General features: G+C 35.9%; 1 protein-coding gene across 51 annotated transcripts in view; it reads right to left on the bottom strand.

The window, feature by feature from the left end:
- The window catches only part of Ppfia2 (protein tyrosine phosphatase, receptor type, f polypeptide (PTPRF), interacting protein (liprin), alpha 2), a 463,969-nt gene that overhangs the window by 39,496 nt on the left and 409,457 nt on the right, over positions 1 to 15,016 (bottom strand). For 30 of the 51 annotated variants that reach the window (XM_017313980.2, XM_017313987.2, XM_030245142.1 and 27 more), the window contains one exon: positions 460 to 541. In XM_017313980.2, coding sequence (XP_017169469.1) covers positions 460 to 541 — 82 coding nt within the window. Of the gene's footprint in view, positions 1 to 459; positions 542 to 11,228; positions 11,238 to 15,016 lie in introns of all 51 variants that reach the window. The other 21 variants (XM_030245137.1, XM_006513776.4, XM_006513780.4 and 18 more) reach the window with 1 other exon arrangement.

Below are 15,016 nucleotides of genomic sequence, written 5' to 3'. Positions count from 1 at the left end.
ACAAAGGATGATACATAGTCTTCTGCTTTTTCATAGATGTCTAAATTTAGGCAATATATAGCCATTTTAGAAATACATTATACTCTAAGGAAGAGCATATTAAACAGTTCATCAGCGTTTAGTTCATAGTGAAATGAAGTGTTTATTTGTTTGTTTCTTTCTGATGAGAGGTGATGTACAGGTGCTGATATATCCTCAAAACTTCCAAAACATATCAGTAATTATTTCTTCTCCTATGCTAGTACAAATCAGGAGGACCAGATGTGGGTACACTTCTCTTGCACCCTTGCATAATTTCTTCTGTTCCAACACAAAAATAATGAGTCATATCTCACTGCTGACAAGTCTGTAGACTTCTCTTTATGGGAAGTTGTAGGATACTGAAGCCGTGGTTTCAGAATCCAGTCTTTACCCGTCTCTAAACAATCAGAATCAATGATTGACTTAAGTTTTGCTTACCTCCAGCCACGCAACCACGGTGGGTCCATCCCACTGGGCAAAAGGTAATCCTTTTCTACGAGCTTCTTCAAGAAGTTCATGCCTGAAGTACAGCAAAGATCACTAGTTAGGTCATATGGAAAAGGTGCCCGTGGTTGCTTTGAAACCACAGTAAACCATTGCAAGTATTTAATGATGGGGGGCACAGAATGGCTGAATTCCTTCTTGCTTTGAAACATATGAAAATTCCCCTTTGATTTCACTGAAACATTCATATTTAAAAAGGAAGTTTCTCTAACATTGGTTCACAAAGATTTGAACACTCTTAATATGGTAAGCTGAAGAGTACTATCAGCCAATATCATTTTGTTATAACTAGAGTACAGGTCGCATATTCATTTGTAATCATGCATTCTAAAATCTGATGCTTCTATCTGTCCTTCTCTATTTCTTACTCTCTTAGTGGTGGAGGCAAAGCTTGTACGTTGAGACATACCTAACCCATGGTGATTTTAATCAGTTCTCATGTTGTTTACTTTAAGCATGGCCTCTGAGACATTCTATTTTAGAAGTTACTTCCTTCTCTTAATCATTTTGAAGTCCTGAACAAAATATAAAGGAATTGGATCCTTTGTCTCTACCTCAAGATTTTGCTGGTACATATTTAAATACAACAAATATTGCCTCGAAAAAAAGAACATATAGTAAGATAAAAGTGAATAGCAGTGAGGGTTATGCCAAGCCAAGAAGTAAGCTAGGAGCCATGGACTTGGGGTACACAGGAGATAAGGCATGCTCATAAGGCAAAAACAACAACAACAACAACAAAATGTTAAACAACCCTTGCCATCTATGGTCTAGAGTTTAGGTCTTCTAAGTGAGTGAACTGCTGTGAACTCTTCGGGATTCCCCAAGATTCCACACTTGCTTCTGCAGCTATTTGCTTACCCACTCTCTGATCTCTTGATTTTATCAAGGACAGTTGAAAACCCAGGCCACACTTGGTGGAGTACACCAGTATAAATTGATTTCTTTCACTAGGAGGCAATGTGAAGTGTATAATTCACCAGAGATTTTAATTCATAATCATTACTATTTACTAATGAAAGGCTAATACATTAGTGAAAGCAAATGCTTCCTCCTGATAACTATAACCTTTACATATACATGAATTCATTGCCCTCTAAGAATTTAGGATTGACATCCATGTTTAAAATCAGATTAAAACAATTTACAACTGAAATAGTATACTCTAGCTGGGTGGTGGTGGTGGAACATGCCTTTAATCCAAGCACTTGGGAGGCAGAGGCAGGTAGATTTCTGAGTTCGAGGCCAGCCTGGTCTACAAAGTGAGTTCCAGGACATCCAGGGCTACACAGAGAAACCCTATCTTGAAAAACAAAAAACAAAAAACAAAAAACAAAAAACAAAAACCAAAAACAAAACAACAAGAAAAGAAATAGTAGAATCTATTTGTATGTAATCTCAAACTATTATATTCATCTGGGGCTATAGTGAGAAGTATATTCTCTGTACCTCCATATGCATACTTAGGTATGCAAAACTATAAGTGTTGTATAATAATTGTTTTATTGTTAATGTATGTCTTTCATGTTAACAAACATAGCATAGATTTCATGTATACCCCCCAAAAGCATGTGTCTATTTCCAGTTACTAATAGTTACTTAGTATTGAAGAATCATATATTAAAATATGTGAGAGAATGCCTTTAGCTACAAGATATATTGTGCTTTTCAATAGAGGTTTAAAAAAATACATGAAGACCTACTAGGGATAAAGAAAAAGTTGAAGGCATTAGCAACTTAAAAGACAAATAAGTTAACTTCTGTTTGAGCTGAGGAGACTGCAAAGGCAAGTTGTGCATAGAAACTATTCTTCGGCTGGAAATGTGTTTGGAGACATGGATACTCTGAATATACAGTGGAAAGCACAAGCCTAAATGTAGCTTTCTGTTCCATCATCCAATTCCCTTGGGTTTCCCAGCGACACCCTGCTGAAAGTCTGTTTTCAGCAAGTTCGTCTCCCTGTGACAGATATATTTATAGAAGTGGGGCAAGGTATCAGCTGCCCTGTGTTGTGCACATGCTACAAGCTGAGACTTGTGCTCAGTGAGGTAAGTAGAAGTATGGATGCGGTTTCCAAGAGAATCATGGCTAGACACAGCAAATGCACAGAGGCGCCCAAATGTATATTATGCACAGATAGCAGTATAAACCTGTGGACACACATCCTGACCCTAACAGTTTTGCTTATTAATGATTCCAAAGGTTGAACTGAATACCAGACACCATTTATATTTTAGCGAGTATTCAGTTAATTTGGTTCCATAATGTTTAAATTTTGATTATGTGTATTTTGGTAATTTTTTAATACAAGGACCATGTTTAGATTTTATGACTGAAGAGTATAAACATTATTATGTCTTGTCTCCCTTTGATTATTTATTTTCTCTCAGAATAGTAGTGGTTCTAGTTGAGTTCACAGCTTTGATCTGGTTTGAGGTCACTGAAAAAAACTCTAGTTATGATGCTACCTATGTGCTGAGATGTTCTATTCTCGTTTTGAACAGAAAATATGACATGATTATGTTGAAACATACAGAATAATCTTGTCCCTAAAAACATTCTTAATTTCAGTTAAATCACAACTTTCATAACAAATCTTCAGTAAGATAACTCAAAGAATGAGACAAAAGTGCCCAATCTGCCCCAGCTATCCAGTTGTTATAGCTAAATGCAAAGCAATGTCTTTAATGTCATGAATTTGAGATTATAGAAGTGAGTGACGTGGATTTTACCTGGACTTACACAATGGGAGAGTAACGCCAGACTACCTTAACCTTAACACAAGGGTTGTATCAGTTATATGTGTCTACTTGAACATGGTGACTTTTAAGAAATTCAGTGCTGAAGAGGTAACATGGGCAGTGGTAAATGTGATGCTCTTTTGACAAATACTAAAGAGGCCCACCGGACACAGGGAGGATAAGTATTCTTATGAGAAATTTCTTTTCAATGGCCAGAAAAATAGTGAATGCCCAAACCCTTCATAAAAACAAACAGACAAATCAGTTTACCCCAGAACCTACGATATTTGTGTATGCCTGCTTTCACAAAAAACATCTGAGAGTTAGAAATGGAAAGATCATAAATTTATGAGCTCTCCCTGCCTTCTTCCCAGTTACATAATGAGCTTGTCTCAAGAAATCAGTGGCTCAGATTGTAATTCAGTAGTGGAACACTTGTCTTGCATGGACGAGGCTCTGGTGTGAATTTGTAAGACCAACATGAAACAAAACACAAGCAGAATGGAAACAAACAACATTGATGATGCCTGAAGGACTCATTTATATATTCCAGAGTACTTTCTCCCCATAACTGGAATCCAGCCTTTTAAATAGCAAGTCTCAGTTTCACAATGGTGTATGGCCATTTCATCCAGAAATAGTTCACTTTGCAAACTACTCCCTTTTCCTTTCCTCTTCCGATAATTTAGTGTTTAATCATTCTTTCATCCAAGGATCCCTTGTATGTCATTGTAGGGATTAGCATGAATCTTAGTTTCCAGATATAGAGTAGACTTTCAAGGACATTGACTGATCTTTCTTTCCAGAGGGTAACATGTGCAAACTTGTCATTATCTATGTGAACCCCCCCCCCCAAAAAAAAAAGAAAAGAAAAAAGAAAAAAGAAAAAAGAAAAAAGAAAAAAGAAAAAGCAATGGACAAAGCAGCATGAGCTCGTTTTGAATGAATACAACTTCCAAGTCGTTCTGTAATTTTAAGAACTGGGTTCTCAGCTGGAATGTACTTATATCCTTTACAGTCCTGGGACTCTTGCCATCAGTGACAGATTATGTAATGGGATGTGACATGTTCATTAGGCTCAAACTGTGGTGAGCATGCAAGGATGTTGAATTTGCATGTCATCATATAGAGAGACAGAAGGATACCTGAGGCAGGAGTTTGAGGCATGCCTGGGCTAACTAATCAGTGGGTTCCACTTCAGCCTGGGCTATATAGACCTTTTCTCAAAAATAGTGATAAACAAAATAACCCGAGGCAACTGTATGTGTGACCAAGGAATCATGTCAGAGGTCATTGCCTTGCCTCTAGTCTCTGGGGAAGTCCCCTTATAAGAGGCATAATTTGACCATCAATATTTTTTTTCAAATGAGATGAAAATTTATGCTTTCAAAAACACAAGAAGTATTTCAAGGAGAATAAATGAAATGTATTTTGAGTGAAAGGTGTGGAATTAAATGTTTGGGCAAGAAAGACAATCAAGGCTGGACTATCATGAACAATGGGGTGAGGCACATGGAACTGGAGAGTCAAGAGATCACAGGCATAAGGGTGTTATAAGCAGAGGATTCTGAGTGCTAGCTGAAGCAATTAGATGCTGAATGCACAGGCCTCTTGCATGGTGTGTACATTATAAGGTTATGCTGGCTATTGACAGTGGAATAGACTTGGAACTGGCCAGAACTAAGAGTTATGCAGTTAAATAGCCGTGACAGTTCTCACATAACAGGTGTCTCTACCTGTATATGTAGCAGAGGATGGCCTAGTTGGCCCTTAGTGGGAGGAGAGGCCCTTGGTCGTGTGAAGATCATATGCCCCAGTACAGGGGACTGTCAGGGCCAGGAATCAGAAGTGGGTGGGTTGGGGAGCAGGGTGGTGGTGGGGGGAGTACAGGGAGCTTTGGGGATAGCATTTGAAATGTAAATGAAGAAAATATAAAAAAAGAACAACAACGATTCAACTGTGGGACTTGAAAGTATAAATAGTGAGAGGCTATTAGGACAAGGACTCAAGCATTTGTAATAATTTCAGTGAAATTTAACTGGATGACCAAATGATTCCCGTATTTTCTTCTTATCTGCTACATATCTCTGGTTACTTATTAATTTCTTTATAGGTAGTTTAAGTTTGTGCTTACAGATGGTTATAGACAAAGTCAATGTAAGTTATAGAAATGTGAGAATAATACTTATAAGACCATGTAACTGCCAATAGATATTTAAACATACTAATTCCTGTCCCAGCTTTTTCTTACTTTCCTAAAACAAGTCATTTTATAAGTCACTATCAGATCAAAATCCTTAAGCAGAAACATTTATCAAGTTAGCACAGAGCTCAAATTCCTGTAATAACTTCACTGACTACTGAATCCTGTTTTCCTAGTACTATCAGATTCTATGCTAAATTCTATTTCTTCTATGTGTTCTAACATAATATCACCAGCCTTTGCATTTTCCTTCCTCTGCCCTTGTGCCTTCCACTCCTTTCAGAATGGTCTTTACCAGTTCTTCTATTTCAACCTTCCTGGTTCTATGAATATGGCTGCTCTAAGTGGGAACATTCTATTGTGGATGAATAACCCTGGTCTCTTTATGGGCTTGTATCCAGAATATGAGCCAAGCTTCACCAGCCTTCATATCCCCACCTGTGTATGGTAGTTCAGTGACTATGCATATATATACATATATATATGAAATTTAAGTTTGCTGTAACATGACAACAAGCAGAGCAGCCTCTTGGATAAAATATTTAATTAACACAATTTGTTTGTATTTTGATCTACCATACCTAAATTGTAAGGAAATTTAAGAATTTCCAGACTAGATTTATTTAGAACCTTGGTCCAAAAAGGAATAAATTTGTTCACAATCTCCTTTTTCTCCTAATGTTATATTAGTATATAGATATCAAAACCGTTACACAGACAAAAAGACATAACAGATGGATGGGGAGACTGTCTGATTCTGTTATAATGTATTTACAAAGCAACACTACCATAATTTATGATTCTGAGCAATTATTTGTTAATAAATTTCTTTGAAATAGCTGCCTTTCAGAAAAACATATCAAATGGCAAAACCTGCATGATCAGTGTTAGATTTGCATCTCTGAAAAATGAAATGCATTATTTCCTTAGGAAGTCACACACTCTGTGGGGAATACTGCATGCTCACTATATATTTTTGACAATGTGGACAGGTCTGTCATCAAAAAAAGGACTTTATTTTCAGATTATTGTCCACAGAGTTATTTTAGGTCCATCGCTTTGTGGAATGACAGCCTCTCCAAGACACGGTACTATTCCTCTCTCTAACTTGTCCATTTCATTTACCTTTCATTCAATGCCTGCCAATCTTCCCTTACTGTTTTGTACTGCATCTTCCTTTGGTTTTGGTTTTTACTGGCACCATGCTTTTTAGTTCAGCCTATAATTGGCCTTTCTCCCCCTAGGCTTGACTCTTCTAGTGCCATGAAAAAAATATCTTCCTAGGAGTGCGAACATTTTAATAGAATACACGAGAGTTTAGTCTCTAAACTGGGATTGTCTCGTTTGATTCTTGTGTTTGGATATTTGCAAGTGTGTTTTTTTTTTTTCTTCTTCTGGTTACAGCCCTGTTTCCTCAGTGTATAGTGAAACTGAACTGTACCTATCTCAAAGGACTGAAAATTTCATGAGAATAAATGTAAAAACTGACATGGCTCACAGAAAGGAAACAGTCAATAGATGTGTCTTGTTACTAATAATTACCTAATGTAGTATAATCAGCCTATGTTTTACCTTAAGCAACCTTTAAGCCATTTTCCCATCTTTGAACCAGAGTTGAAAACTTTCCTTTTTTTCCCCTAAGTTATATATTGCTGCCTCTGTTTAACAGAGGGGAAGAAATAGAGGGGAAGATTTTGTTGTGTTAACTGTTTTTCTCTCTGTTTCAATTTTCAGATTTTTTTTTGGCACAAAATAATACTTTACACCATTTTTGATCACAACTCAAACTCATCCTCCAGCTGTATCTCATTTTCTATCCTTCTTGTTATGATTGCAGGATCCCTCCCAAGAAAACTCATTATTTTTTGGGTAAATACAATGTGAATAAATCCTAGCTATTTTACTACCTTTTTTAAAAGTGTCTGAATTGTTTTGGGTATATAAAAATGTATTATGTTAGGAGTTTATCTATCATTTTTCTCTCATTACAAGTGTGTAACTTCATATTCTTGCAAGACATTCCACAGTAGTTTGGAAGAACAAAGGTTTTAGGGGTAGATAAAGTAGTCACTGCATGTCACAAGATAAGAGATAACATTCATTCATCATTAAATATGTGTGAAGCCTTCTCTAGCATAAGTGCAAATGAATGTATATATGGTCATATAAATGAATTAACTCTCCACAGTAACTCATTGTGCTGTGTATTGACACACGTGAACACAGGAACAGATGTCACTTACAATCAGAGCCATGGAGGAGAAAATCAAAGTCTTAATCCCCAACAATCTGGCCACAAAATCTGAAAGTTTTAAAAAGCTAAATAATGAAGAGAGTAATTGTGTTTTTCTTGTTGTAGGTAAAAATAAAGATACGTCCCAGCTTCCCTTTCCTGCGGCTCACTCATTTACATCTTTCTGTCCAGTGTGATGCCTGGCGAGTCTTATCTGTGTACCACGGGAAGACTGCTTTACGTTGCCATTCCTACTGAGTTCTGTGTCTTGCCCAGAAGATGATGAAAATAGTTAATAGAACAAAAATCAAATCTGTGAACTTGCTGTTACAGTGATTACCTGTGTTACTGCCATCTTGTAGTTGAAAGGCATGACTTGAGAGTTTATGGTAAAGTGTACTTCATTGAAAGAACTTAGTTAAAACTAAGAGAAATAAATGTGTGGCTTGAGAAAAATTTCAAATGATTCGATGCTACATTCACTCCAGTAGTGACCTGTGTGACAGGCCTAGAAACCTGGACATAGTCCCGAGGTAAAAATTCACGGAAACTTAGTCTCCTGGAACCGTGGCATCCTGTAAAAACGAATGCTCCAAATCTGTCTTTGCTTTAGTCGGTGAACGGATCTGTGTGCTTTCCCTCAACATTGCTTTATTATAAGTGCCTCTAAGGATTGATTTTGACATATAGCTAAGTTAAATTCCTCACCAGTCCTAGGCAGTCCTTGAGCATGGATAGCTGAGCTACTCCCATACACACAGGAATTACAATGGCCTAGGGGGAAGGTGGACTATACAATAGACTGGAATTGGAACTATGGCTAGGGCATGAAGCCCTTGCCCCTGGCTTCCAAGATTAAGCTGACTTTAGGTTGGACTGCTTTTGATTCCAGTTGTTAACATTGATATTTATGCCATTTGGTTCCTGTTAGCTTTTTGTATGCATTCCTCTGTTTTGTGTAAAAGTCACTTTATAAGACTGGTGCTTGCTTTGAGACAAATCACATCCAGATACAGCACTCCCTTGTGTCCATGTCTGTTTGTCACCCCCTTTACATTGCCAACTCCTTGCCCACCTGTAACCGGAACCCCAAAATTTCTTCCGTGGATTGAGGGAAGCCGACTGGGGCCGGTCAGCGGCAATTCGACAATTTAATCATAAGTTCTTAATGTTGTGTCAGCAGCTATGTCTTCCAAATAAAGTGTTATTAGGAAGTGTTCCTAGATTTCATAGAGTTATTCATTGTCAAATCTATTAGAATCCAACAGATGACAGGGTATGATTTAATCTTCCTACAGTTCAGCTAAAGAGTGGGTATGCGATACACAAGCATAAAGTCACAGCCCTATAATGCAAATGTTGGAGAGGCCAAAGTAGGAAAATTATGAGTTTGATGCCAGCCTGAACTACATAGGAAATGAGGGTGCAATTTATTACTCTATTATGAAGGAATTTGTATTTCTTGATCAAGTCTATGGATATCATGCTAACATCTAAAACCAGTTGGGATTCTTGAATGCAACGGTGAATACGGTACGGTGCCACCTGATCTGTGAAACATCTGCAAACTGATAAGGCTTGTCATAATTACCATAATTATTCTGAATAGAAATACATCAAAAATCCCAATCAGATGCCTCAGAACGCTGATTACTTAAACATATCGTTGGCTTCATACATTTAAGTTTCAAATTCGAAATTAACAATGTTGATTGATTTTTAAACAACAGCATACAACGATAATATGTATGGGAAGGAGTTTGTAGGTGTCAGGTCACTGGGTACTTTCATACCAAGCTTTGAATGTATCCATATTTAAACCTTTTTTTTTTTTTTTTTTTTTTTTTTTTTTTAATTCTAGAACCTCTGAAATATAGGTGCTAGTATCAGGGAAGAAATGTAATTTATTTGTGAGTTTGAGTTTGGATTTACATAATTTCCTCCTTCAATTTATTTGAATGTAATCACTTTCAAAACCATGAAAAAGAAGTAAACATGTATGCTGACTGTGTTTACGGAATACAATTAGCCATGCTGCTTTTGAGAACGGGGAGGGGGGGGGAGCTTGTATTACTTTCCATTAAATGATGTCATTTTTATTTGAGACTGCAGTCTGAAATCTCTACTCACTTCCTGATAGACATTGAGCATTTACTGGAAATAAATTTACCAGATGTAATTGCTTTAAAAATGCTGTGCATATTTTGCCTAACTATTACTTTAAAACTTTGTTTATTATATGAATACCCTAATTTTATTTCTAAGAATAAAATTTTATTTTTTTCTCACTTTTAAAAATCTTTCCATAGTTTGGAGAAAAGAAAATTGAAGTTAAAATATACTTCCATCATTTTACATCTGCCTTTCCTTCCTCAAGTCTCTCTTGGGCTTCTCTTTGGCTTTCTGTCAATGTGACAACTTTCTTTTCTTTAATTGTTGTTACACAAACCCTGACTCTCCAACCAGAAAAGCCCCAATACCCAAATATGATTTAATATTCTAAATATATACCTAAAACCTGTTTAGTCTATATAATTATATATGCTCATCAGCCTAAATAATGTTATATGCTCAGTCCATACATATACACACACTCCACCATATACATACGTGCATATATATATACACATATACATACATATATATATATATATATATGTATGTATATGTGTATATGCATATTTACACACACACACACACACACACACACACACACACACACACACACACACACACACATGATTTCCAGATGATCATTTGCTATTGGATAAGCAGTTGGTGTGCTCTTCCCTGGAGAAGAATATTCTCTTTCTCAGTATTCATTAGTTGCCTATAGTTCTTTGTCTAGCAATGAGAACTTGTGTGATTTTTTTTTCCTTTCCATGAAAGAGGGGTGTTAAATTTGAAACTATTATTTGAGAAATATGTTTTGGATCACTAAGAAAATATCCATTAAAATAATAAACATTTGGAAAAGGCACAGATTTTGCTAAAATCTAGGGTTACCTTAGCCATCATAAAAACCTTGCTGGGAGGATGCAACCCTTAACCAGTTCTAGCTAAGTAAGTTCTGAAAACAAACAGACAAGTTTCTCTCCTGAATATAATATTAAAGAAGCACACCACATGCCCAAGGAAAGTGCATTTTCACACGTGCAGTACCGAGGGGTAAAGCTCATCTTGAAAGCACAACTTGATGCTTAGAGAGCTCCATTAACTCCCGAAGCCAGACTCAACTTGAGAGCTAGTGGGATAAAGTCTGCAGGGTCACTTTGCATGCATCCCATAGAAGTAAGCACTAACAGTGTCCGAAAGGCCAGTGGAATTCAAATGTCAATATTTCTCTGAACCAATGATCCCTTTTTTTTTTCTGTGGATAAATGAGTGAACATCGTGAATTTCATTTTAGGTCAGAGGCAGTGCAGTTTGTGTTACAACTGAAAAGAGAAGTACTAAAGGTAATAAAACAAAATAAAAGATGGTGCTGAAAATCAACACGGTCAGCAGTCGTTGTGAGTCAACTTACCCCGATGTGCTTTTCATGAGATGGGGGGAGGATGGGTGGAAAAGAAAAGCACACAAATGTTAATGGATACATTTCAATCCAAAGGAAGCCATGGAATAAAACAACAGCATCATTTCAGATGTGAGAAATCTCATGGGAGAACAACATGGTGCCTGAGAAAATAGTTCAGTAGTGGTAGTACTGTTTTTATTCCACCATGGTTCACAAACTCTGTCAGGAAGGCTAGTTAAGCTGAAGGCAGGTCTGGCAGTTGACCATTAATTAAGTCTATTATTTAGTATGAGCCACTCTGAAACATGCAGAGCCAAATTTTCTTAGCCTCTAGTACATCCCAGGAGGAAAGCAAAGAATATTGTTTACCTGTGGCCATATGTGCGTCATGTTATAAATAGGGACATTGCCTTACTTAACAGCCTACAGTCTTTGAAGGTCACTGTAAAATCTGAAGACAAACTTCAAATCAGAGAGACATACCTTAAGTGGAAAAAGCACTAATTTGAGGGTCAGAACATTTGGATCCATTTTTCATACATATTTTGATAAAACTGCTAGCAGGAGCTTTATACAACTTTATCCAGTTGCAGAAATCTTATACTAACAAGTTCTACAATAATTACTATTTTTAAAAGACATGTACACCTGTAATAAGAACTGAAGAATATACAAAAACAGCTTGATTATCTTCTGTTGTTTTTATTACATTCTCTCTTATCTACACTATAAAAAACCAAATACTAAATTTAATCCAATTATATGGATTTTAGAGGGAGACTTAGTTACTTGAATAGATATTTATAAATGTTGCTTAGAAAAGGTGTAAATGGGTGATTTTTCAATCCTACTAGACTGAGATCACTATAAAAGCAATCTCATTCCAATTTAGGTTTGAACTTAGCCAATTACTCCCTGGAGGTAGTAGAGGCATTTAGAAAATATGGCAGTTAAATAATCCAACAAAAAGTCATGAGAATAATATTTTAAAATTTCTACACAAAACATAGAATAATTTATAGAAAAATGAAACTGTGTCTACAACTTATAAACTATATTCAATATAACAAAATATGAGGCAGAAAAATCTTATTTCAGAAATTAGGCAAAGTAAAGCATTTCCTTTTTGATTGCAAAGCTATTATAAAGAAAAGCTGGATGCGTGGCAGAACACCCTGCACATGCCTCCCCCAGTGGCATTCATTCAGAGAAACCAGGGAGCTTTGAGAAAATGCATATTCTTTGGCCTCAGATCCGGGACAGCTGCAGCAAGCTCTTTAAGTTTTCTTATAAAGCAAAACGTAAATGTCTAAAAATTGGCAACACAATATCCTAAGAAACTTAAGTCATTTCTTTTCACATCACACATGGAACAGAAATAAGATGTGACCTAAAAGAGATAATTTTATACATGTTAACAGGGTTTTTTTTTTTTTTTTGTTTTTTTTTTTTTTAATCAACACATCTGTGTGCTGTATTGTGAACTTTGAACAAAAGGCATACAGCAGTTTCTGAGACTTCCAGGGAAACTGCATAGTGACCTGGGATGGGTTATGACCACGAGCAAAGGATTCACCCTTAGCCTGACTGTGATTGAGGTATCATTTGTCAGTGACATGAGTTGATTAAATTTGTGCACAGGGAAGCATTAATAGTTCTAAGGTCTTCATTTGTCATACTTTTAAAAATTATAGATTGAACAGTTATGGAAAAACAATTGAAATATAAAAATAATAGAAATTCTGAAAATCAACATAAAACACAAATTTCAAAGTGGAGTTCATGGTTGTTGAATTTTCTTATCAGTTTGTTTGATTTGTTTGGTATCTCATCAGTCGCCTAGAGTTTCTTCTCTTCAATACTTAATGAATTCTGAGTTGATATCTCACTTCAGAATATTAAGTACTTTAGCTCAGAAATGTGTTACACAAAGAACAAAAATGTGTAGATAAAGTGTAAAAAATGTCTGTGAGATTGTGTGGTATCAGCTTAACTAATTATATATATATATATATATATATATATATATATATATATATATATATATATATATATATCCTAGTTATGTTAATATAATATGTATACATACACACATGTATATATATATACATATATATATTCCTCTTTTATATAAGGTGTTTATTTTTTCTTTTATATATCTTAATTTACCCTTTCCTACAATTATTTGCTTACATTAAGTTATGAATATTATTATTTTAATATCTATCATATTGTTCCAGAGGTACGATGACAGGAATACAGTTTTTTTTCAAGAACAGGCTTTCTTCAGTTAAGGATTCATTGACTGTAACAATCAAAGATGGTTTTATGTATTCATAATGAAATGCATTTTATTACTAATGAAAAAATAAGTCTAATAGTGATATGTTTTAGAAACTTCAGTTTACGTTCAGCCCCAACAATTAACATATGGTTTTTGTGTGCATGTTTGTGTGCGTGCATATGGGTCTGTGTGTGTGTGTGTGTTTGTGTTTGTGTGCAAATCTGTTGGTGTGTGTGTTTGTATGTGTTTGTGTGTGTGTCTGTGTGCTTGTGAGTGTCTGTGTGTTTGTGTGTGTTTGTATCTCTGTGTTTATGTGTGTATCTCTGTGTGTGTAAGTGTATATGCTTATATTTTTGAGTCTGTGTATTTCTCTGTGTGTGTCCGTGTGTGCTTGTGCATTTTTCTGTGTATATATGTGTATCTTTGTGTGTATGTGTGTCTATGTGTTTGTGTGCATGTCTGTGTGTTTCCCTGTGTGTTTCTTTCTGTGTTCTTGTGCGTGTATGTCTCTGTGTGTTTGTGTATGTGTTTCTGTGTGCTTATGTGTGTCTGTGTGGGTTTGGGTGTGTCTATGGGCTTTATGTGCGTTTGTACCTGTGTGCTTATGTGTGTATCTCTGTGTGTCTGTGCGTGTTAAGTGTATGAGCTTTGTGTTTGAGTCTGTGTGTTTCTATGTGTGTGCTTGTGTGGTGGCTGTATATATATATATATATATATATATATATATATATATATATATATGTGTGTGTGTGTGTGTGTGTGTGTGTGTGTGTGTGAGTGTGTGTGTGTGTGTGTGTGTATGTGTGTGTGTGTTGCGTGCATGTCTGTGTGTTTCTCTGTGTGTATTTTTTCTGTGTCCTTGTGTGTGAATGTCTGTGTGTGTTTGTGTGTATCTCTGTGTGTATATGTGTGAGTTTGTATGTGTGTCTGTGTGTTTCCATGTGTTTTATTTGTATCTCTGTGTTTGTGTGTATATGTGTGAGTTTGTATGTGTGTCTGTGCGTTTGCATGTTTTATTTTTATCTCTGTGTTTGTGTGTATCTTTGTGTCTATGTGTGTGTGTTTGTGTGTCTTTGCGGTTTGTGTGTGTGTGTGGTGTGTTAATTCAAATAGTGGAGACTAACCTTTTCAATTGACCCAATGGAGTCTATACAGTCTGCTAAAAGTTAGGACCTCTGTTTTTTAATTTTTAAACCAGCCAAGTTTAGATTTGAATATTCAGACGAGAAGCTGCTCATTCAGTAAATCTCTTGCTTCCTGCGGTTCAAGTTTGTGAATCACAAATACTTTAATTCATTTATCATTAGCAAATTCAGGAAAGCGTAGGTAGGTAGTAGTTGGAATAGATGAGTGCAATAAAGATTGCACTTGAAATCACACATGCACTTGAACTTATTGTGAATTCTTCTCTCTTGAGCATTAATAGTGTATCTTTTAGTCTTGCAAACCTTAGAATTTTTTTGGCCTTGCTAAAGTCACAGATGAGGTAAGATTGGAATAATTAATCATAAAA

The sequence above is a fragment of the Mus musculus genome, chromosome 10 (assembly GCF_000001635.26).
Source record: "Mus musculus strain C57BL/6J chromosome 10, GRCm38.p6 C57BL/6J".
Taxonomy (NCBI): domain Eukaryota; kingdom Metazoa; phylum Chordata; class Mammalia; order Rodentia; family Muridae; genus Mus; species Mus musculus.
Note: the sequence above shows the minus strand (reverse complement) of the source record. Positions and strands in the feature narration are given on the sequence as shown.